This window comes from Galleria mellonella, unplaced genomic scaffold (assembly GCF_026898425.1).
Source record: "Galleria mellonella isolate WM207_F2 unplaced genomic scaffold, CSIRO_AGI_GalMel_v1 utg64, whole genome shotgun sequence".
Lineage (NCBI taxonomy): Eukaryota > Metazoa > Arthropoda > Insecta > Lepidoptera > Pyralidae > Galleria > Galleria mellonella.
Genome location: NW_026442133.1, coordinates 7,298,899 through 7,325,315, shown reverse-complemented (window position 1 = coordinate 7,325,315; position 26,417 = coordinate 7,298,899). Strand labels below are relative to the sequence as shown.

Sequence of the window (26,417 nt, the reverse complement as noted above, 5' to 3'; positions counted from 1 at the left end):
TCAATAGGCAAGGTAAACATGTGTTGACTTATAATATATGTGTTATATATACCTAATAAAATATCTAAGTGTATCACCTATCGTACAATTTTGTGATTTAATATACACTAGAATGAACACATTTTGATTTATTTTCTTCTACCTGCTAATACAATTACTTAATTATAGGAGACAGCTGAATATTCTAATGTTACTGGATTTTTGAGACTAATAACAATTATAAATTGATAAACACATTCAACACATACACGTATACATTATCATAAGTAATAATGATACAGATTTAAATTACTAGTTTTCGGAGTTCATATAATTATCTATTATTGATTTAAAATAAATAAAGAAATTTTAGAATATAAACATTTATTTACATTACGGTAGCGTACTAGCTCCAATAAATAAACACTGCTATTCAATATGAATAAATTGCATTTAATTAGATACTTATCTATACTTAGTCACAAGTTATACCTACATGTTCTATGCTATCAAGCAAATATTAATTAAAAGAATATTTTTATATTTTTTCAACTTTAAGTTTCCCTTGCAAGTGCATTTCGTATGAAATACAAAATCGAATTCAGCAAATTGAATATTTTAAATAAGATTCAATTCACACTAACCTTTTTTTAATACGAGTAACAATATACCATAACTATACATGGCTGTGTTTCGGTTTGTAGGGTGGGATATGGCAGTGAATTTATAGGGTACAGTGGAGCAACACCTGAGTGGCAACGCATGGGGGGTATCATGAGTGAAACAGTATACTCTGTTATGTCCACGGTACTGCTAATGTCTATAGGCGATGGTTACCACTTTCCATCAGGTGGGCCGTCAGCTTGTTTGTTATTCTAAGTTGCACAAAAATAAAATAACATAATTAGCGGGTCTTGTCCTAAAAAGAGTATCTATGTGGTTAAAAATTATTGACGGTGACTAATATTAGGTTTACATGGTGGATCTTCAATTATTCAGAATTACTTTCATATTGTATAAGATCTTAGTCCTACCTATCGGCGAATATGTAGCATACAGAACAACTTGTACATTTAGTTTATATTATACTGTATGAAATTTAAAGGACAATGTTCGTAAATTTATGAAATTTTTTTATGTCTAATAAATAAAGAAAATTTGTATCGTTATTAAATTTTTCGCCATTTGAAAATAGAGTATGTGTTGGTCAATTGACATTAGTGGATTGATTAGGAGATAAGAAACTATTTTTCTTTACTTAAAAACCCATTAAAGTCGATTTTGCTTTATTATTAATTGTGACGACCATTCTCCCTAAGAACCTTATTGCAATAATGAAATTTGTACGCTTTCATCATCTCACAAGGTGAAATAGAAATTATTAGTATTTTTAAAGGGAGTGTTCTAAAGAAACTGAACTTTTTTCAATAAAAAATTGGATATGGCAGTAACTAATTTAGTGGTAGGCTTAAAAAATATTTTTTCATTTTCGGTATAATATTAATAAATAAAAATAAAAGTATCTAATTACACTGGTAGAATATTCCCTTAAATGAAACCAAATGATTTCGATTTCACCTGTATATTAAAGTAAAAAATATTAAACAATTTATAATATAGATTGTCAAAATATTCACCATGACAGATCGGTGAATTGAAGGGTAAATCTTGGGAATGTTTTAACTTTGGGTATGTTATAGCTTTGGGCATTTTTAATATTTCCGTTATACTTATGACTCTTCAGAATTATACAATTGATTGTTCAATAAATTGATGGTAATGTCCCAATACTGTACGGGGTCCGGCTAGAAGCGGGCGCGGCGTCGTGATTGTCACAAGGCGGCGCGACTTTTATACAACTCATCGTCGAGGTCGAAAGCTGGGTCTGCGTACCCGGAGTCATCGTAGCGCAATGACCTGAAATAGGGTTGTCAAATGGAGTCCAACAATTAAAATTACAGTATTCAATATTTACTTTCATAAAAGTCATCGTCAACATATGGACTTGACAAAAAAAATGGACTAGTGGACAGCGATTCGTACCTAGTAATAGGACATCAAAAGATAACTTTATTAATTGCCTATTGTCTTCTATTTTAAACTCGTAGTTAGTTTAAAATAGAAAACGAAACGAGAGAAATTTGAAACTACGGATTCATATTTTATTATATAGATATTATACCAGGGTCAGGTTAGGTTTTTAGGTATATTCATCATCTCTCTATACATACAACCATGTATCATTAACATAATAATAAACTTAAGTCCAGTTATAATAATATCACTTTTTCAGTCATACATGATATTTTTATACACACACACATAAGCGTTTAATAATCAAATCATTTTAAAAATTAAAAATTCCTTTATTGATTTCAATTTTCAAATGAGTCAAAAAAATTAGGAGGTCGAATTATTAAGAAATTTCTTCAAAGTAATATAATTCAAGAATACCAAGTGACCCTGAATCAAAACAGCCACGTCACTACGCTGATGCAAATCATTTATCTGAATATATTTGAATCGACATCAGAAACCATGCAATCTGTAGACACAAGATAATCGCATTCTTAACATAAATAAGCTGCTATCATATTCTGTTTATACTTTTACATTAACTTACAAAGTTCCTTTAATAGAGGAATTTTTCGTGTCACTTTTACGGTATTGATGTTATTTAATTTTTTTTTAGTATAATATTAATTGAACACATACTAATCATTATGTGATGATTATTTAGGGAAATTATTAATGTTATAAAATTATTACAGTACATTTTTCTGTGTAACTTTCCAAGTATATATCGCCGTGATACACACAGAACCTTTATAATGTTAGTTGTACTTGAGCTTGGCTTTTTCAATACAATATTTACAATAATAGTTAGGTAGCTTATTATTATACTCTTAAACGCATAATCGTTGGAATTTATTAAAAGTTCTGCACCTAAGTAGGTATTATTAGATATTTCTGAACGTATGCGAGTATAATATATTTAAAATGATTGTCATATGAAGTGATTTATTAATACTATGCTATATAACTTTTTATTATTAGCTATTCATAATTATTATATATCAAGGTCTTAGCAGCGGCAAGAAATCGGTATCTACATCAATATATGCCTTAACAGACAGATTAATATCTATTTTTTATTCTTGGTTTAATTAGTAGATAAACAATTTTGATATTTTTTTTTATGGAAATAAATCATTTAAAAATAAGTCAAACAAACAATAATAATCTACACTGATACGTATTTTAGTACACAATAAATGTATAACAAAAATATTTTTATTTTAGTGATTCGTTATTTCTGCAAATTATTTTAATAAAAATTACATAGGTAACTCATTGTTTTAAGGAATAAATCAAATCAAAGTACACAGACAGTTTGATTTAGGTGCATTTTTACATACCGTTCGGGTGTCCTAGTCCTGCACCTGGAAGGCGGCGGTGATCGTGAGGAAGCACGTAGCAGTGCTGGGTCATCGTACCGCCGTGATACCACAGTGAAATCGTGATGTGCGTCGATCAACTTTTGTAGCCTGGACACCATTTCAAAGTCTGATACTGAAGCTGGTACCAAGATCCCTAGCAGCTTAGCGATGGAATGTCTGTATAAACAATAACGTCTATTATCATATCGCTGTCTGATTATATACATATAAACTATGTATAACTAGTACTTTTAAAATAATTATATTATAAAAGACTCTACTTCAGTTTCGTAAGTACACATTATATTTTAATATAATAACTACATTTAAGTTTAGCTTACGTGTAATTTGGTCGAGAAAGCTCGACTAATTTCTGTACTTCTAGATTTTTTTATTATATAACGGTATTTGAAAATCCCAATGCTAATGGTTTACATCGGGTTTTACCCTTGTATTTTGCATATAAAGAATTGTATTTTAACGCATATAAAGTTTGAGCGCATTTTATTAGAGGCGCTGTGTGTGATAGTTATATATATATATATATATATATATATATATATATATATATATATATATATATATATATATATATATATATATATTTAGGATTATATATATATAATATATAGTATATATATATAGTTTATTATTATTACGTGTTAGTGTTATTTCTAGATTAAGAGCCCCGAATGGCCCAAAACCAGTTGAGCTTATATATATACACGCACACACTTCTTTTGGAGAAGTCACTTAAAAAATTAATAAATAATAACCACTTACCTGAAGCTTAGCAACTGAGCCTCTCGTCTCTGGCATTCAGCGAGAGCTTCCTTAGTCCTAGCCAGGTCATCTCTAAGCATTGTAATCTGGTGTTCTGTGGTGGTGCGCTCTTGTTCAAAGGTTTCGCCGGTCGCTCTCACTTGGTCCTTAAGTACGTTCACTTTGCGGTTATATCGAGCCCGTAAAAGATCCGCTTCGTCTAGTTTCTTTTGTAATTCTTCGACTTTGCGTGCGCGTTCCAGTGATGTTATCTGATATTAAAAGGTTTTTATTGGAAATAAAAGTACATTTATTCCATTGTGGAGTTACAACTAAAGCAATAAGGTGTACCTATTTTCAAGGTTCAAACGACAAAACTTTAGAATACGTCTTAAAAATAACTTTTTTAGTATAGCCAATAAAATTTGAATATGCTTGTCTACTTTTATAAAATAGAAAACTAATATTTGATTAATAATATTATAAAAAAGAATATTAGTTGTTTTATTTGTGTAAGTGGAGAAGATATATAGTTGTGTAGAATGCTACTTGTATTTCTATTCTTTCTCTTGTGGCCTGGTATGCCAGTTTCCCTATTATTCTTACAGTATGTAAGTACATCTATATTAATATTAAAAAGAAATATCAATAATTGTATTCAATAAAATTTAAAAAATACAATAAAATTAGGATAATTTTCAAATTATGATACTTAGAAATGAAACTAAACTTCGTTGAAATTATTACTGAAATATAGTATTCTCTAAATAAAAATTAGCGACAAATAGAAACATTCATTCAATTAAGAGTTTTTTATACGTATTACGGTTGAACACTACTTTGTGATACTCGGTGACTTTTTTATGATACTTAGATAAGCTGATGGTCCAATTAATGGAAAATGCAAATATTTGGCTATAGAGATGAACGGCACCATAAACATTACAATACCGCTGTGATGTTCATGGTAACTGTTATGAATTATCATTATTGAGGACTATGATACTATTCCTCTGTACCATATAACTTAATTGTTTTTTTACATTTTTATTCAGTTAAATATAAGTTCTGACTGATTGGCCCATCATTTCTGAGTAGAAACTACTATATGGATGCACTGAATAAGCCGTGAGTGTATAAAACGTATAGGTATAGACTACCGACTAGTATTATTTAAAGTGCTCACATTAGAATAGATAAAATAAGGATAATGTCAATTAATGGTTTCTCTGTTTTAGCAACTTCTTTATTAGAATTTATTGTATATCTTCTGAGGAATAACTAGTTTAATGTGACCAATAGCACGATTGCCTCGATATGAAGCAAAGCTTCTCAAAGTCTTCCCTATTTGCTTTCGCATACAGAGGCACACGCGATTTCGTTTGAAAAAAAAAATTGAGTTGTATTTTGATATATGAGGGATTTTAAATGGAATACTTTAACAATTATATTTATTTTAAAATAACAATTCAATTCACTTGAAAAGGTTTGCTGGAAGAAATCTTTTACTAGACATAAGCTCGCCTTTGTATATTACGTTTAAAATTAATTGTACTTAACATTGTTTTGTGTACAATAAAGAATAAAGAATTATTGCAAATTGTGTAACAAACACCAGATAATTTCATATTTCATTCTATATAACGAATGATTGCCATTATTCAATATACAATCTCTAGGTAAGAAGGTAAGACGTTACTGTAGATAGTGGAAAATAATAATACAGTAATAAAAACAGAAGTAAAATTCTTTATGAAATTCGAAAAAAATATTCAGGGTAGTGATGTACATAAGGTATTCTTTGATTAATTGCTTTGTCTACAGCAGCATCGTATACACAATTAAATATATATCTTCAGCGAGGTTCTAACAGCAGCGTAAGTAATGTTTTTGCAGTTTTCATACTGTAATGTGATTCGTCTGAAGTAATTAGTTTAATTTTAAAGAACAATAAGTTACAATTTAGGATATATTAAAACTTATTGTTAAAAAAATTATAAAGTAGTAAGTGCGTATATATATATATATATATATATATATATATATATATATATATATATATATATATATACAATATACATATATATATATATTACGCACTATTAGAACTTCATTGACAATGTGTTCTTATATCACGTATTCAAATATTGTAACCTACCTTTAATATTTTTTTATTTTTATTGTATCTTTATAGCTGGCAATGAAAGATATGTTTGAGAACTTGTAATCTAGACAGTCATGCCAGTTAATCGTGACCGGAGAAACAAGGTGTTCAATCGTGGGTTCAGATATCGAGGCCTCTGCCACATTCCAATTGGATGTTACACTTTAAGTTTAATAAATCAATAATTAAAGAGGTTTGTTTGTCTGTGATTTTCTGGTTGGAAGTTATTTCATAGTAAAATGAGAGTTTCATTAGGTTCAATTTCAATTGAGGGAATTTTATAATAAATGAAAATTAAAAAAGAAATTTTAAAATTAACGTGCAATCTCCAAATGGTCGCTTTGGGTAACGCTAATGCTGGCGGTTTTGCCAAATTTCTGATAATCGGTTAAAAAAAAAGATTATTTTGAAAATTTTTGAATTTCAAATCCCTTTCTACAATAGGAATGTAAAAAAATCAAGAAAAAATGTTTCTCCTTTTTTTTCAGATTATGCAGATTATTAGGAAAAAAATGAAATTTTTTTTGCAAGATCCAAATATTAGAAACTTCAAGCTTTTTACTCCAATACGACCATTTTTATCACAAATATAGCTATTTGAAAAATTGCCATAAATTTAGATGTTTTTAAAAAAAATTCACTAGTGTATTGTATGTGTAAAGGAGTATAATACAATTTATATTTTTCTTTCTTTCTTTCAATTATGCAGTTTTCTATTATTGTAAAGGATATGAGATAATATTTTAAAGACAAAATCTAATTTTGATGCCGAGAATCAAGAGACTTCTTAGAAATTTTTATTTTTCAATCGACTTAAAAAATTCAACTGTAGTAAATTTCAGTGTGACATGCTGTCTTTGTCAATTTTGCATCGATTTTGATTATCTGGTTTCTAGTTCATATGTTATTGTGGTAATAACCCAAACAAGTCAAGTATAATAATACCCAGTAGAAAAAAAAATTAGGTAAACTTAAAAATGTAGACATTATAATTTTGTTGGCGAATTACAATAGTTAAATACCAATGAGATCACGTTTATCTTAGGAAAATTATTTTAACCTTGCTAGTAAATTATTCCAGTAAATCCACTGTATGCTTTGGAATTTTAATAATGTTAAAGCTCACAACTCGAGCGTTTAGATTGTATTTCTTATACTTCCTTAAGAGATCACAAAGTATCTCTTTATTAATTTTATTCCACGCTTCATAACAAATCAAAATCCTAATTAAATCAAAATATCGGTTTAATTAGGTTTGCTTTTTTATTACTCTGTGGGGATCACATTGTATATACTGTGGTATTCATGGTGCTATTTATGAGTAAAGCTGATGGTTATCTTTTTCCTTTAGGTAGATCGTAAAGCTTGTTTGCCATTTCATATTATATGTATAAAAATAAATACTTCGTGACTTTGTTCAATATCAACAAAATTACATACATACATATATGTCACGTATGTCCCCTATTAGGGTAGGCAGAAATAATGGAACGCCAAATGTTTCGATTCAAACAAATCTCTTTCGCTTCCTACACATTCATCTATCTTTTCATACACGCTCGCCGGTTGCGGGTATTTTTAATTTATATATGTCCGTGCATATGTTTGTGTTAGAGTGGCCCCTCTCCATTCATTCTTATTCGATAAATTTCTTTCGTAATTCTTCTTTCATCCATCTACAAATGGCCAAACTAACGCAACATTTGGTTTTGCGTTACAGCCTTCTCTAGTTTTCATTGATTGAATAATACAGTAAAATATTAATGTACGAGGGTGAAGTTATCACAAGTTATTTTAATAAATTAAATATTTAACGCAGTGTCAATAACCTCTGTCTCAAATTTTCTGCTCTTTCTTCTTCCTTTTCTTTTAAATCCTTTACTGTCTGGGCAGTTCACCTGTGGAACTCACTACCCTCTTCTATTCGGTGCGCTCAAATTCTTACTAGCTTCAAAACCTCTGTTAAATCCTACTACCTTTCCCTTTAGGACTATTTTACTGTGCCCTTTATCTTTATTTCAATGTTCTCTGGAAAGTTATCTGGAAGAGATTGCTTAGCGGTAAAGCCGCCTTTTGTATCACTTCTCATTAATATTTACTTATTATTTTTCTGTGTATATATATTTTTTTTACTTGGTGCAATAAATACATAATTTTTTTTAATCTATATTTAAAATCAATTATTTTTAATTTAACAATAAAAATGACACCTATGGGCGAAAAAGTGAATAATGTTGCCAAGACATCTCAAATAATATTACCTTGTACTCGGCGGCGTCAGCGAGCTGTGCGTTTAGGTCGCGGATCTGAGCACGCGCATCGCTCAGCTGCACTGCGAGTTTGTCGCATTGGCGAGCTAGCTTCTTGCTGCGTGTCACGGCCTCATCTCGCTCGGCCTGCAACACGGCGCGGACGCGGGAGCCTTCCTCCTGAGGTCAGTATGTGAGACACTTTATGTAACAAATTATTGTATTAGTTATTTTCAATAAGTTTGTATATGAGTACATACAACATTTTTGTATTTAGGATGTGAGTTGTGATAATGCGTAGATATCTAATACTAGAATCCCTACTGTTCCTTTCTAATATCCCGACTCATTTCCTGTTTGTTAGTGGCATAATGAGAAACACCTAGTCCTTTGTTCATATTATAGACATATAAGCAAATACTAAAAAATAAATAGGAAGTACAGTACAGTATTTATATATTATATCTAAGAGCAATGTGATAATTTTGAACAGGTAGACAGAAGATATAGTAGGTACATGATAATAGGAATTGTTTGTACAGAACATTTTTGTACTAATAATGTAGTTATATTTATATAAGTACAAAATATTTAAATTTTATCAATATTGTAAGTGTGAAAATAAAAATAAATCGGTCAAGATTGGATATAATAGGATTTGGTCTTCAAACGATTAGATAGATAGATAGATACTCTTTATTGTTTCCTTTATGTCGATATATTGTCTTATACACAATATGAAATGCTCTATTATAATATTTAATCTTTGCCTAAGTAATAATAGTAGTAATTATAATCTCATTCAATACTATAATTTAATGTAAATAAGCAAATATCTGACCCGACCATAAGACAGTCTTTAGTCCGATCTTTTCCAAGCACCCGGTAGTACAAATAAAAATCGTTTAATTGGTTGAATGTTCCAATTTGTCACTAATTTCATTTAGAGAGTATTTTTGTATTTTAATTTCAACAAAGCTTCGTTACCTTTTCATTAAGTTCTAAATAGAACAATATAATTGATGAATGTAAATACATGCGTCAATTTCCTTATTATTTTATACAGTGAAAAAACCTTATTGGTAGTCCGTGCGTGACGTTAAAATCACGAATGTCTATAATAATGTGTGTTAATTTAGATACTATGTAGGAGTTAAGCTTTGCCTTTAGCCAGAAGAACAAAGATAAACTATCAAGAAAATAGTATTTTACCTAGTACTTTCCTAATTAATTATGTTTAAATATCTAAGCTGATCTAAGTAACAGCCGATTATCTATTTAGAAGAAAAATGAGGTAGGTGCCAGGAATGGTAATGAATTAAGAGTAATAAAGACATTTTAGACTACAGTGTACTCTGTGATGTTTATGGTGTCTATAGGTGACGGTTACCACTTTCTATTAAGTAGGTTGTTAGCTTATTTGTTGTTCTAATTATCATAAAAAATAAAAAAAAAAAGATTTTGATTGATATTTTATAGTTTTGGGATTTCTCTTTAGTAGATTACATTTTAAAAACAAAGTAGCAATAAAAAAACTTGAAATTATGATTATAAACTTTGTCTGTAAAGGTTGTCATTTCTGTCAGGTTTTCTTATAAAAAATATTGCCTAAAGTGCCTATAATCGGCACCTAATAGTGCATTCCAAATGTATTTCTACTTTTAAGGAATAAAGTATTTTGATTTTTCTTTTGGACTTTTACATCTTTACATCGATAATAGAAATCTGAGTTTTTAAAACCATTTGCTAGAGAGGTAGTTGTTTTATCAATGCTTTCATCTCAAAAAGTGTTGAACTTGTCTAAAGTAGTTTTCACTTTAAATAAATAGATATAAAATATAGGAAGATATTTACTAGTTTATTCTATTTGTACAAAATTTTATTAGGTATACCATATATCCATAGGTAGTTTAATTTTACCAACCTGTATGCTCAGTTTACGTCGCAATAAATCTAAATGCAAGTCTTTCCTTTGCAATTGCTCCCTAAGGATCCTTATTCGACGTTGCAGTTGGTAAACTACTGCAGTCTGAAATAATAGAATACATGCGAAGGAAACATTTATTAAATATTAAATATCTGGAGGTTACTTTAAAATATAAGTTTATGCTTATACCCACCTGACGATAAAATCTTAAAATACTGTATCTCAATACATTAATAGTAAAGATTAAATTTGAACAATAAGCTTGAACAGTGAGTGAAAATGCCAATACATTAATAAATGAAACTCGACTAAAAATAAAATATGTAGATACGTAGGTACAATAAATACTAAATGTCAGGTGATTGTAATAGGTACTACATTTAACAACACGCTATAGAATTTTGTTTTTGTTCTGAGTGATCATTAATTAATAATAATTATGTAGAATCAAAAGAGTGTAATTAATACTTTGTGCAGGCAGTATCTATATACAGGGTGTAATCGTATTGATTAGTTTCCTTTTAAGGAATGATCTATTAGTGAAACTGAACATTTCTCTCATATTTGTCATTTTTTGACTCACTGATAGAACACTCTCTTATAAAAGGATGCTAATGGTTTCGATTCCAACCTATACCTACACAGGTTAAGTACTTCCTAACTACCTACAAATTATTTGCAATTGTGGTTAATATTGATCTATTAGCAATTAGCAGACGACACTAATTATTCGAAAGGAAATAAACCTACTTCAATGTCATGCCAATTTCGAATGATAAGAATCTTACTTCTTTAAGATAAGGCAAATCATGGAATGACCTTTCTCTGCGTAGTCGCGGCAGTGTACCGTAGTACCCGTAATATAGCATCTAAATACATAAAAGACACTCATTAGCACACAATACAACACTCACATGTAATTATGTACATAAATAATAATTACTTCTGAATAAAGGTGTAGGCGAAAAAAAAATACTGAAGCAAGTTGCTCTGGTTATTTGTACAGGATGTTAATTTAATTTTCTATATATTTTTTTTTTATTTCGAACTAAAAATTTTAATGGAACGTATTTTCACCAGTAAATATAAAGGGTAAACTCGATTATAGAGGTGGAACCAATATGTAATTTTATAAAAAGCAGTCGAGAATTATTGCACATCCTGAACGCCTACCACGATGCCACCATTTATTATCACGGTCAAATTGTTTACTAAATAGGCACTTAATAATGACGTGTTATAATTCGTACTGGCACTTATAGGCTATTATTGTAATTGTTATAAAGCTACATCTTCAATGTTGCGTAAAAACTTCACTAAAATTATTTTCTAAATAAGTTGGTGATGTTTACGTTTCAGCCGACTTTTGACAAATAAAACGTGAAAAGTATATTTCTGTTTTAACTATAATCGACATAGCTATATTTTCTTTCTAGAAATTTTTATAAAGCAGGCAGACAGTGGACAATAGAAAGTTGAAATAATATTGTGGATGTAGAATATTTATGTATGTGTTTGGATTAAATTTAAATCAACATCCTGTACAATACAGAAATCATTTCACGTAGCCGAGTGGCTACCGGCTACTGCATCGTATAGCTGACCTTGTCAACAATTTTATCACTCTCGAGCCTTGCTAGTTGCTCAGCGCGGTGGATAATGGAATCGGTGTGCAGCTCTATGCCAATATCCTGGGTTAACTCATCCATATTTAGCGTTCTGCCCAGGCGCTCAAGGAATGCTACAAACTGTAACAACAAAATTAACGTTTCCGCATTTTTATTACCCATTCATATTACTAAAATGGATATATTTTGTATTCGTCACATTTTAAGTTTAAAGTTACTTTTAATGTTAGTTTTAGCTATTATATACACCAATTTATTTTTTATTACATGTTGAACACACAGATAAATTTTAGGAAACTAGATCATAATTAATATAAGCAAAACGAGGTAATTTTAAGTATCTGATGTTTTTGCTGTAAATGGTATTTCCTTTATTGTATGCGACTTTATTATAAATGCACACGGTTATTTAATTTGCTAAAATACATCTATTTTTGATTATGTAAATATTCTTCCGCCTTTTTCCGTTACTCGGGGTAAGCTTTTCTAATCGCGTGGCGCCAGTTATTCCATATGATAAGGAACGAAACAGAGGATGCGTGTAAGAACGCGTCCTCCCACACAAGGTTGATATTAAAATATTTTTATATGTAAGTTATAAATTATAAATTTTGTTATAAATAGATATATTGACTATTTTATTGTCATCAAAATGTGTTGAAATATTCAGTATCTAACGAATTTTTGGATTTTGACATGTTTTAAGTGTTTCATTCTTGATAAGTTTGTAACATGTATTCAAGTTCAACTCTTCAAGATTAGCAACAGATTTTAATAAACATCCTATAACCGCAAAATTATTTGTATATATATGTATGATACGGAATATATTTGTGTATGCAACTTTTATTAAATATATAGGAATAGCTTATATTTTTTAAGAAATTTCATGTTACATATTGTAGGTATTTATTATTAATGAGTGAATGAGAACAAATAAACAAAAAGTATTTTCAATAGAACTTACGTTAGCTTTGTCCTTCCGCAAATTGTCCCGAGATAGTTCGACGGCGTTAAGTTCTGACTCGAGCTTGTGCACTTTGGATTCGAGCATGTTTCGCTCGTCTTCCAGTATACGCACTCTGGTCGTGGCCTGGTCATGGAGGTGGGCAGTTCTGCTCAGCTGCTGGGATTCAGAGCCTAACTTATCCCGAAGAGCCTCTATTTGCTATTAATTACAATAAAAATATTATGAAACAAGTAATTTAATCTATATCTACACTAATATTATAAAGAGGAAAGATTTAATTGTTAGTTTGTAATACGTAAACTTAAAACCTACTTAATCAAATTAAAATTTTTTTTACGTATAGAAAGTGTCATTATCAGTGAGTAATATATATATATATATATATATATATATATATATATATATATATATATATATATATATTATTTTTATATTTAATACAAGCAATTCGACACGACTGCGCACCCGTAGTTAAAATTACCAAAAATAATTATAGTCACATAATTATATATATATATATATATATATATATATATATATATATATATATATATATATATATATATATATATATATATATATATATATATATATATATATATAAACCCTTTTAGTGCTAAAAAACTTTTATCTCATAAAACTTAAAAATGCCAAAGAAACCCTTGTTTAAAAAACTGTATCTCCTCCTTTTTTTTACAGCAAGCTAAACAGCAACTATTTCACGAGCGCTATGACGCTCGTGGCACTTTTAGTTGCAATGCCCACGAGCACGATGGCGCTTGTTGGCACTCAAAGGGTTAAGGAAAATTTAAGCACAGATGAATATAATTATATATACATATATTCTTTACGATAAATATGAGTACGCGCCCCCCGAGGACCATATCTGCCACATCGTATCGTATCGTATCATATTTTTCCAAATAGTGACATCCTATCCTCTACCCTAAACTCCTGTAAAAATCCTTTTTAAAATTCACTCAAAATCCTTCCAATAATTCCAGACATCAACCCGCTTGCCTAGCGTGGTGACTTACGGGCATAAACTCTCCAATAAGATATATATGCACACGTACCTATATAGGTATACTAGCGTTTTGCCCGCTATTTATACTCGTACATGGTTTCAGAAGTAGAAAAACCAATGCAACAGATTACTTCTAGATGGCGTGTCAAGATATAACATACCTACACCATTTTTAAGTTAGATATTCAGAAATACAACTGTGAAAATCGCTTCTAATTTGGAACAGTAGTTTTCGTGTGTTGCCGAAACAAACATAACATAATATACCAGACAAAATTTCTAAAAATTAATGTCCTCATATTAATTTTTCTTGAATATCTCCCATGTACAGATATCGTCTAGTTACAGTTTTATTATATTAGTAATATATAGATATTATTTAATTTTATTTTAGATAGATTTAGATTACTTACCACAGCGCGGTCCTTGTTTTCGCTTAATATTTCACGTATTCTGTCTTTTATTGTGCTCTCATGTGCTTCGACAAATCGAGTAGGCAAACTAAGTAGAATTGCAATCGACTCCATGGTATTTCGAAATTCAGTTTGCAGTCTTTGATATTTTTCCTCTCTGTGTCTCAAGTCCTCTGAAAAATATTAATTGTTATTATATTTAATCCGTACGTTTTATGGAATTATAAACGAAGACAGTGACAGCTCAGTGCGACATCGCTTGACTGCGGTAGGAGGTCCAGGTATCGAATTCTAGCCTAAACTATTGGATTTTTAAATACATAATTGGAACATTAAAAAATAGTTGTCTTGATTCATGCTTTGGAGGGTATGTAAAGTTGTCGTCGTCGTCTAGAAACTATTAACATCAAGAGGATCGCATTTGATCACGATTAGTAGTCAATAGTATGAAATTACTTACTTACCTTTAATTATAATATTTTTAGATGCTATCGGAAATGTGCAAGTTACCTTTTAGTTGAACTATTATGGACTCATTCTGATTTACATTATCTGTAACAACGCTTAAATTTTTCGAGCAATGTGATAATTTGTCTCTCGCTTCAAGGAGTTCCCGCTCTATAACTCTGTTTTGTACAGTCAATGATTCTTTTTCTTGTTTCAGCCTTTCGATATCTAGGATATGCGATGACACCTGACGCTGAAGCATATCCTTATCCGCATTTGCTCTTTCCAAGGCATCTCGGCAACTTCTTAGATCCTGTTCCACAGTCGATAAGTTTTCCGTTGTGTTCATGCATTTATTCTTCAACCTTGTGATCTCTTGTACCAGTTCTGCGGCTTTTATAATAAGAGTTTCTGGAGAATGTGTATGTGTGGTGTCACAGAAATCAAAATCAAGGGCAGCTGATAATCTTCGAACCAGGTCATGAAATTGACAACGTGCATTTTCTTTTTGTTGCTCCTCATTATGGCATTCTAATTCAAGGGCTCTTAATTTTTTTTCTAGGTCTTTGATTTTTTCTTCACAGTAGCGATTATCTCTTTGTAAAGTTTGCACTGTGAGGTCGGTCCTACCTTGCGACGCATGTAAATTTCGCTGTATTTCTTCGTAATCTTGAATTTTTTTCTTAAGAGATGATATGACAGCATTTTGTCGAGCATTTTGTTCACGAAGGTGATCTATCTCAACCTGTTGTTCTAATATTCTTTGATCTCGGGACAGCATTTGGTTTTTTAAATCACTATTCTAAAAAAAAATTAAGCATATACATAATTTAATAAAATTATGAATTAATATATTTAAAAAATAGACTCACTTCAGATATCAATTTATCCCGTTTATATTGGAGAGCGGCTAGGTCACTTCTTAGAGTTGTGATGACATCATTACCAACATCTGCATCCATCTGAAAAATATTGCTTCTTTTAAAACTCAAATTATATCGGAATTATATCCTTAAGAAGCTACTATATAATCGATGAAAAAAGAGAGGTAGTTCTCAAGTCAACGGGTATATAAGTACATTTTTATATATACTTGTATACCTTTTTATAGGATAGTACAATATCGATGATTATTTTAAATGAACTATGAAAATTTTAAAAATACTTGTTGTAAGATCGAAACAAGGATACTTTTTACTTCGGTAATAAATTCCTAAGGAATAATTTACACCCGAACAAAGTGTATTGGACGAATTAGGGGTACATCAACAAGTTCTTTAATAAATAACTTACAAAAATCCATGACGCTGCTTGTACTTAATACTGTTTAATGTAAAATAGAGAAATCTGTGAGAGGTCGTTTGGATTTGGCGTGCAAAAGGCAACTAACTGAAGGCAAATGCACTGAAAAGTAGCGTGATATGGGTCGCTATTTCAAGCCTGCCAAGAGTCACGATATCTTCATGCTCACTGTGCCAACTTACGTTGGTTATTTACATGAAACTGGGGAGACTTCCCCGCCAAATTATTACTTCGTTTAGTCTATTGATTAGATAACGAGGTCGCGTTTTTGAGTTACTGCGCCTTGAATAAGGAGCGTACCATTGAAAAATAAAAACCTTTTTACAATGGAGGGATAAAGCTATGACCTGTATGTTATTTATAGTTACCGACGTTTATGTTTTAGAGAAATCGGTACGAGGTACGGGATCGCCCTTCGTTTGCTTATATTATACGAATGCATATACACACGTATACTATACCTAGAGCAATATTTAATTTGACATTATATGATCATTGTAATATTGCAAAGATGAAGTTTGATTTAAAAATAATCATGAAACAAATTGTAGATATTTTAGTTTTCTATTTATTCAACAGATTTTAAAAAGGAGGACGTTCTTAATAAGAGACAAGGTGTTTTTGTACTACTATGTTACGCAATAATTTCATATATTATTATTCTTATTAAAGAACTCCTTTGTTGGTGCCATACTAATTTATCAAACTGAAATGATTTATATTTTTTTGTAAATCAAATTCAACTTATTAATTAGGTATGTAAATAAGTATCTGTTACTAGATAGGCACTCGTTACTCATTTATAATCGATTATATCTCGATAATCGATCATATGAAATAGACACTTAATACGAGTAGTTATTAGTACTGATACTGCAATTCATAATTTTGTTATTTTGGGTTATAACGTAATTGTGGTTAAAAACTGGACAGCAAAATGAAATTAGTTAGAAACAATCGTTTTATTTTTGGTATAATATATTATTCACGTATAACTTTATAAACAATAATTATTTCAATTTTTTTATTTTAACAATAATTCTTTTTTATTGTTAAAATAAATTTGGTTAGGATTGTTTTTTATTTTCATATTTTCGACCATAAGTAAAAAAAATACACTATAAAAATAAATAAAAATTAGTATTAAAATATACAAAATAAAGTCCTTTAATATAATATCTACTTTGACTAGTAGGTTCATTTATAAATTTTGAGTAAGTATCCTTTTTGGACCCTTAAGTAAAGAAATTAAAGAATATTTTTTCGATTATATTGCAGTATGTGTGGACCAATATATGTAAAAGTCGTTCAAATTTCAAATTAACGGCATTAGTAGTTTTAAGATATGTATATATCTGTCTGTAAGAGCACCATAAGGGTATCCTTATGGTGTTCTTACAGACGGTCGGGCAATGTCGCACCATAAGGGTTCCTTTGTATCTTTTTGTACGGAACCCTAAAAACCTTTAAAAACAAACTTAGTTATTCGGTCCCATTTAATCACAATTAGGGCCTAAAATAAGAAATACGAATTACAGTATCAATAATAATAAATAAGCATTCGGTACCTATTTTATATGAAATGCAGTACAGGTAATTTTATCTTTTGTACGGAACCCTCAGCGTGTGAGTTCAGTTCACACTTGATCAATTTATTGCAAGATAATGCTTCTGATACGGAGGGCTCGAAAATATTAGGTAGGTACATTTTTTAATGACTGATAATAAAATAGTATATGTACCTACTACTTCGTTATTATTAAGTCCTTAGCGCGTGAGGCCTATTAAATTTGGAAAATCCTATTATGATTTGTGTAATGTGAGCTTTTTAATTTTACCGGTGGTATAGCATAACGAACTCGTTAAGAATTAACCATAAAGGTTTTCAGTTTTCATAAATTCATATCTGTATCCTGTCAGTTCAACCGCACAGAGGTGGAATAGAAGAAATTGTATAAATGGGGATCAGTGGCTCCATTGGTAATATGCCCTATTAGATCGACTCTCAGGCGGTTACTCCTGGTTAATTCTTGAATTCGCCACGATGGGTCAACTGACCTGCTTTCATCCTCACCTGCTATCTCACAGTGGTGCCTTGCTAGTATATACTGATGGAAGGAAAGGGATTGTTAGTAATAGGGTCTAACAGCCCCTTTGCTAGCAATACACCCTATCAGGTCAACCTCCACGTAGTTCCCCATGGAAACCATCGTGGTTAATTCTAGTGCATTTAGTCACGATAGATTAACTGACCTGCTTTCATCGTCACCTACCATCTCTCACTGGTGCCTCGTCAGCGTATACTATTAGCGCAGGCGGTTCGACTATTTCATTATTACCCAATAACAAAAAAAAAGTGTACATTAATAATATAGATGGGATTATCATTCCATTAAAAAGAATCTGCGTGAAAGTCGAACTGGCAGGAAATATTGCCAGTAATGGGGCTACAAATCTCCGATTCTAACAATTTTTTCTTTAGAAGTTCACAATCCACATTTTGCCAGACATTTATTTTTTATCTTTGTTTAACTATAGGGTCTGAAATAATTAAAATATTTGTACTAATACTAGTTAGTCGGATACTTGTGCATTTCTCAATCACACTTCTGTCTGATGAAAGTATCATCTTTATACTCATTGAAAAAAGAGATGGGAAACCAAATTTTATATAAGCAGATATTTAAAGCCATCAATATAAAACAAAATATGTATGATCACGAGAGTAATTCCAGATGCAGAAGTCAGAGTTGAAGCGAGTTATCAGGCCGTATGGTTTGGACGAGATCGTAAACTTACGAGTCAATGCTATTGTAACTGGGATGTAACTACGCATGATGTATTACGTATAATGCACTGACAGTTTGAGACTAGACTAAACCACCATAAAATTCCAAACATAAACTCTTTGGAAGTTATGTATCCTAAAATTATTTACTTAAAATATTTCAAACAGGTTAAAATTTGCTTATAGTTGGGGATAATATTGAGTATCAAGAAATACACTGCATAATAAATTATGAAATTATATGTTTTTAAATTAAATAATCATGTTTGACTTACTTCGGTGGGACTTTTACTGCACAAGGCCTCGAAAACCTTCCAATCTTCAACTTCTTCTTTTGCTTTTTCCTCGTCCATTACTGCAGTTATTTACACTGCGTTTCAGTGGTGCACACCACACAGCCTGTTCAGCGTTGCTATGAACAGTGGCTACGTCAACAAGAAAATCGATTTTACTTTCATGTTCCATTGTGTGAAAACTTTTTATTATTGTATTGTAATTTCAGCTTGTGTAGATCGGAGACTGAAAACACCTTATTGTGATAAATGGTATCTGTTGACGTGTCAAGGTTTTTGTGGTGGTTCTATTTGTACTATTTGTTATGATCTGTTTTTATTTAGTGGACATAACTAATAAACAATCACAACATATTTTTAAATAGTTAATTGAATTAAAATTAAAACAAAAAAGTAATCATATTACATTTAATAAACACGAAATATAATTTAACTAGGAATTTGATAATGTTGTTAATTAATTATGTGTTGATAACAGATAATACCTACCCTAATTTTTGTTGAAGATTCATTAAATAAAAACTCTTAGGTACTTTATATAACTAGATAATGTTTTATTCGTTTGTTACAATTTTATGGGTAAACTACTCGATCGATTTGTACGTAATTTGGTATAGATAGCCGGAAGCCATATATCTTTATAATATCTATGTGTAATATATTTCATACTTACATGCCCACCACGGGCTAGTTAAATCATTATTTTACAAAAAAACTAATAGAATAATAAAAAAAAAAATCTACACAGGTATTTCTGTTTCATTCATGTTTCTGCCGTGAAGTAGCTCTGTTTGCTTGGCTATATTTCAGTTTGAAGGGTTTTATATTTTTAGTCATGGTAGCGAAATTAGAAGTATAATTTAAGTTATAAGAAATGACGCATAATACTATAGTCCTCAGGAATGACACCGCATTAGGAGAACTATTCAACTGGGTAACACAGAGTATTCCGTGATATCTATGGTGCTTTTACATGTCTAAAGGCGATGGCTACCATTTTTTATCAACTTGTTTGCTATTTTAAGTATTACAAAAAAAAATTAAAGAAATTGGTTAAAAGAATCATTGAAATATTCAAAGAATTTGAAAGAGTGCATTAAAAATAATTGCTTAAATTGTTTTCATATTAATTATATCAACTACTAAAATTTGAAAAAAAAAGTGTGATTTAATATTATAAAAGTGGCATAAAGTTTCGTTTCAATTTATTTTAACATGGTACAAAAATTAAACTTCATCCAATAATTATAACAAAATTATATAAATGTCTTTATATTCAATTAAAAAGTACATAAAAATTATGTTCGCCATGGCTTATTTTATATACATAAATAAAATTTATTATTTTACATACACAATATTAGACATTAAATTACTTTTTGTATATGTAACAAAAAGTAATTTAATGCAGCAATATATAGAAACAGTGACAGATGGCGTCTTGCCATTTCTGTTTCGTAGTAGTAGCAGGTATAAAATACAATGGATTCGATATCTTAGTCTTATTGTATCACTTGTTACCTAATTAAAATTTTAATATATAAAATGGTATTAATATGAAACAGGTAAATTAAAGCTTAAATTCACTCAAAGCAATCAAACATAGTTCGTAGGTACTATTCATGGCGCCATCTCTTGAGATAATAAAGAACTATTATACTTTTTTTTACTATAAAAAAGTATTTTGTAAAGATTTTTATAAATAAATACAGGAAATATAATTTAATTTTCTCTTTTATTATTATTAATACTATCAAGTTAAAAGTTCAGTATTTAAGTTTGCTGATACTCATCATAAATTTCGTTGTCCAAAACTCCCTTTACAAAATGCACTTTCTCAAACTATGTTTTAGGCGGATGCACTCTGTGCCACGCCATATGAACAGAAAAGTACACGAAATTTTGTATGAGTAATTAATTACACTGTTATCAGTTTTATAAGTATACAATATATTTTATAGCATTTATTTAATAACTAGATTAAGTTACATGTATTTTTGTTGAGAATATTCAATTTCAGTTTCAGATCATGAGGAATCTTAAGTTACTAATTGTTTTGTTCCAGTATGAATATCTAAATAGTTTGTAGAGTAAGTATGGATAACATCTAAACTCAAAGAATAAATGATTACTATCATCCTGGCTTTTTGTACTTACATGTAAAAAAAAAAAAAACTGAGAGAACATATTAACCACAAACAAATGTAATATAGTAATATTAAGATATATGCCAACTAGTTCAAATATTAACGTAAACCAAAATGAAATTCTTCTTCCTTTAGCTTAATAAGTATGGTGCAATAATTATAAGTGATTTTTTCTTTTTCTTTGTGGATAGTAGATATGCAACCTCTTCTTGAATCGAAATCTCATACTGAAAGCAAACATTATTCATGATATTAAAATATATTAAGCATGTGAAAATGAATTAATTAGTCAGAAATATCATATAAGATCAAGTTTTTAAACAGAATAATAACAAAAAGTTATTTGGAAAAGATTGTTTGAATGACAGACTTTTTATTCTCATGCTGTTGCAACTATTATTTTAGCAATATATGCATTATTTATTTTATAGAATGTATTTTTTTTATATTGTGCACTAGAGTTATTGATTTAATTCCAAAATAGAATAAAGTTAGATAAGAATATAACTTAATTTATTGTTTACTTCTCAAAAACAATTTGATCAATTTTAATTAAATTTGGTATAGTCTCAGGTATTAAACTTAGGTTATTAAATTTAATTAATGTTAGTACAATTAAAAATATTTTTTTAAGTAGTAAATATGCATATAATTTACTTGATGGTAAAGTTATAGTAACAGAATGCAAGAAAGTTATATTATGGAAAACTGTAGCCACTTTTAGTATGCATACCATGTTCTTTTATCTTCATAGATACAGGCATAGAAACAAAATCAATCACTACTGCTCTCTATTGTAATCAATTTTTACAGCATTTACATCAACTTTTTCAAAATTCATCTTCTATTAATCAGAATGTCGTCTTTTATTCTGGAAATAAAGATAATAATATAAATACTAAATATTTTTTTATTATTATAAGTTTTAACACAATTGAGGCGTAACAAGCAAGAAATCAATTAAACTAATATTTAAAAGAGAAAAGATTTTTGAGATGTTTGTTTGCAATAGGTAAACTCAAAAACTATTTAACCAAATATAAAAATTCTTTCACCTTTTGGAAGTTACATTATTACCAAGTAACTTGTCGTATTATATAAAAAAAAGCAAAAAAAAAACCAGGGCAAGATGCTAGTTATGTATAAAAAAATTGTACAATGGTAAATACTTTTTTATAATTATTATATACTAAAGATTGAACCCAGTGCACAACATTATCATAACAACAATAATAACCGTCAGTCGACAATATTTATTAGAAATATAAATTAACAGTTGTAGCACTGTGATTAAAACATATTTACTACTGGATAAACACCATACCGCTGATGGTATAAAATGGAAGATGAGTACCAATTATTCTATTTATGGTTGTTTTTAAAAGATACATACATACTCATATCATTTATGAGAAACTCCTTTCCACTGTGTGAAGTCTTTCTCCACTAATACTGGTTCATAGTTTTAATGGTAGCAAAGATTTGTCTGTAATACAGAAGAAAATGGACAGTAAATTAAAAAAAAAATTATAAAGTGTGATATGCAATAACTTAAGGTTAAACAAAAACTATCTTTTTTAATTTTATTTTTAACTTGATACTAGTTGTAACTGAATTATAGTTTTGTTTCTGTAAGTTAAGAGATATATGAATTCATGATAAGATTCAATTACCAATGTACTATTTTGGATTTAATTTTTTTTTAAATAAAAGTATGACTGAATAATAAATGTCAAAATGTCTTTCCATATTTTTACAATTTTAATATCAGTTAAAAGATTTTATTACTTAAAGATTTTTAATTATATGTTCTGACTAGAATGACAGTGTAGAATGAGAACAACTTTAAAATTTTAAACATATAAAGACATGGTTTTATTTTTTGTAATATATTTTTTAAAATACTCACAAACGAACATTGAAAACAGAAGACAAGGGGTTAAAAATATTAATAGTAAAGTACATCGACTAATCATGCAATTTCTGAAATTCTAAGGTAGAAAAAATTATATATATAAATGTTATAGATAGATTATAAATGTTATGTAAGCACCTTAAATTATTAAGAATTCGTGAGTTTTTTTTTAATAATAAATAATTTTAATGTTGGAAGGTTTACCTTATGGTTTACCGACAGCGAGGGAAGAATTATTAGCTATTACATTTGATACTAGAAATAAGACCGTTGTTTATATTTATTTCATTGTACATTAAATACATATTGTTGTGTATTATTTAATTGTAGATTGCTTTCTTTTATTATATAACGAAACAATAATCTAAACATTATTTGTAATTTTAATTAATTTTATTGTATATATTTTTTTTATTTGTATTGGGTAAAAGTTAAATTAAAGGTAATATTGTAAAAGTGACGTTTTCAGTATTGCCAGGAGCTATAGAGAAAATTAACGATTAGTTTTTTAAACATTTTTGATATCAGATATTAAAATTAATATATAAGTGCGAATTTTAGTAGTCACATAATATCGATATTACCTATTTTTATTATATATATATATATATAATAAAAATAGGTAATATCATATATATATGAGAGTGAAGAGACAAAAACTGTATACAGTCATGGATTTGAGAGTGTACTCTATCTCTACAAAAAACTAGACTAGACTATATTTAACGCATTATAGTGTGTATAGTGATAGATTACAAAATCGTAGAAAAAATTATTACGATGTAAATTGAGAATCAATCAAGTAAGAACGACAGATATACGAGTGTGACAGAGGTACCCGTGAAAATTACTTTTGTACAAACTTTCTCTCTTTGGTATTATCAGTGTTATTAGTAGAATATTACTTTCTATAATAATATAAGAAATAGCGTTCGTAATGTGATTGGCGAATGATATTTGGGATATTGATACTATCTTGAATATAACAGTACCTACATTCATGTAACACATTACAAAGTCATATTTTCTTAAAAAAAAATATCAATTTTTTCTCAAAAGTTACAAAAAATGGAATAAACGTAATCATATGGTAATACTGTTCGATTGACGTAAGTTCTATAACAAGACAGTGATAATATTGACAGTGACAGCTGTAGACATTAGGGTTGATTCCCTAAGAACAAGGAATTACATAATCTTTGATTACAAAGATGTAGGAATGGAAGTCAATTCTGTGGTGCCATTTCTCTAAATCTTAGATTAAACTCAAAACTTATTTTGTTAATAACCTACTTTCGCATAAATACTGTTTTATGGACTATCGTAAATTTATAATAATTTTGATTTTATTCTATTAGAAATTTAGTTCAAATTAGTCTTCAGAAAAAATAATTTATATCGTATTAAATTTTAATTTTTGAAAAGTTTAGAAGAATAGCATTTTAGAATCAATCCCATTATTATTTATAAATTTCTTGTCAGACAAAGAAATTATATTTACATAGTGAAATGTATTTTACCCCGTTTCCACCAAAACATACAACGATTTTTTTTTGTATTTCCGGCTAAAGTGTTTTACTTTTTTACTAAAGAGAGATTAATTATATTTTCGGGAGTCTTTGGGTGTATTTATACATGAGTCTGGATATGAAGATATTTATGCTGGATCTTTTATCTGAATGATTTAATGGATTGTAGACATTGGTAATTGTTAGATTCTTTTTTTTTATTGAAAGTCTGTTGTATTAGTGCTAATATTACTTTCGTCATATGTAATAAATTGGCATCTATAGTAGTAAGAAAGACACAAACAGAAAATTTTACACCAATATTTGTATAAATCGGCCACGGACATTTCAACGATGCACCGAATGGGCATGATCGCTTCCTATAGTATAATTGATGGATGATAGATACTTGTTGCCGCTAATCTATGAAATCACTCAACCGATTTTAATGCAATTTTATAGTAAATGTTTTTTTAGAAATAGTCTAATTTTTATCCCGATATAAAAAAAGGAATAGTAAGTTATTCTAGGGGGCAAAATAACGTTTGTCGGGATTGTCTATCTATATTAATATTATAAAGAGGAAAGATTTGTATGTTTGTAACGAATAAACTCAGAAACTACTGAACCGATTTCAAAACTTCTTTCTCTGTTATAATGCTACATTATCCTTGAATAGTACAGGCTATAGATTATTTTTTAAAAATTTTATATACTCGTGTGAAGCGGGTCTGGTTTGCTAGTAATATAGAAATAAATTATATAGGGAAGGGAATTAAGGAAGTAAGATTTAAAGGTTTGTTTGTTTGTAATGAATAAACTAAAAAAATATTCAACCTACTTTAAAAATGTTTTCACAAATAAAATACTGCATTGTCAGCGAGTAACATAGGCTGTATATTATTTTCGAAAAATGTATCTACTCGTGCGAAGCCAGGCTGGTACCTTTATATACAATAAATATTGTGGATATAAACTGTCAAAATAATAGAAATATAACAGTTGTCTTTTTTATGATTTTATTAACAGCCGCTTCTTTATTATTTCTGATTCGAGTAGTAAGTTTATTATAATTAATAATACCTTCATCGGCTTCATCCTTTAGCAATGCTGAACTCATACTAGTGTCAAATACTTTTGTATATGTACATATTTTTGTTCTAAATATACTTGGAAATAAAAAACACGGTAAAATATTTTTCGTTGTGCTTGTTACGGTTATTTTACTGTAATCTTAAAATAGAATTATAATGATTTTGTTATAAATTTTACGTTCAGTGGTTAAGTTAAGAGTGTTCATAGTGTAATTTGACAAAGGCAGCATTACCTAACAAAAAAAGAATTCATTATATGATTATTTAAAAAGAGTTTTCTAACGAACAAATTTTTAATGAAATATTTATTATAATAAAAAGTTAGTATAATAAATATCTACATCATGCTTGATTTACTGGCATC

General features: G+C 29.1%; 1 protein-coding gene across 3 annotated transcripts; it reads right to left on the bottom strand.

The window, feature by feature from the left end:
* Positions 1 to 50: 50 nt before the first annotated feature.
* LOC113512532 (coiled-coil domain-containing protein 170) lies at positions 51 to 24,038 on the bottom strand. 3 transcript variants are annotated; one of them, XM_052900181.1, is made up of 14 exons: positions 23,656 to 24,038; positions 22,934 to 23,022; positions 22,270 to 22,407; positions 19,372 to 21,763; positions 15,879 to 15,968; positions 15,070 to 15,808; positions 14,560 to 14,732; positions 13,117 to 13,317; positions 12,126 to 12,269; positions 10,519 to 10,623; positions 8,607 to 8,774; positions 4,203 to 4,453; positions 3,399 to 3,596; positions 51 to 1,896 (listed from the first exon to the last, which is right to left on the bottom strand). In XM_052900181.1, the coding sequence occupies exons 4-14, from the start codon at positions 19,447 to 19,449 to the stop codon at positions 1,812 to 1,814; spliced, it is 2,232 nt and encodes a 743-aa protein (XP_052756141.1). In that variant the 5' UTR covers positions 19,450 to 21,763; positions 22,270 to 22,407; positions 22,934 to 23,022; positions 23,656 to 24,038; the 3' UTR covers positions 51 to 1,811. The 3 variants fall into 3 exon arrangements, with proteins under 3 accessions (XP_052756141.1, XP_052756140.1, XP_052756142.1); XM_052900180.1 differs by having other exon boundaries at positions 22,930 to 23,022; positions 23,656 to 24,033; XM_052900182.1 differs by lacking the exons at positions 19,372 to 21,763; positions 22,270 to 22,407; positions 22,934 to 23,022; positions 23,656 to 24,038 and adding an exon at positions 16,300 to 16,505.
* Positions 24,039 to 26,417: the final 2,379 nt, after the last annotated feature.

Excerpts from the sequence above, each read along its gene's own strand:
- LOC113512532 (XM_052900181.1), bottom strand. The coding sequence starts at position 19,449 with ATGGACGAGGAAAAAGCAAAAGAAGAAGTTGAAGATTGGAAGGTTTTC. Across the intron at positions 15,969-19,371 it reads GCAGTAAAAGTCCCACCGAA|ATGGATGCAGATGTTGGTAA; the intron begins GTAAGTCAAACA and ends AATATTTTTCAG. Across the intron at positions 1,897-3,398 it reads AGGACTAGGACACCCGAACG|GTCATTGCGCTACGATGACT; the intron begins GTATGTAAAAAT and ends ACCCTATTTCAG.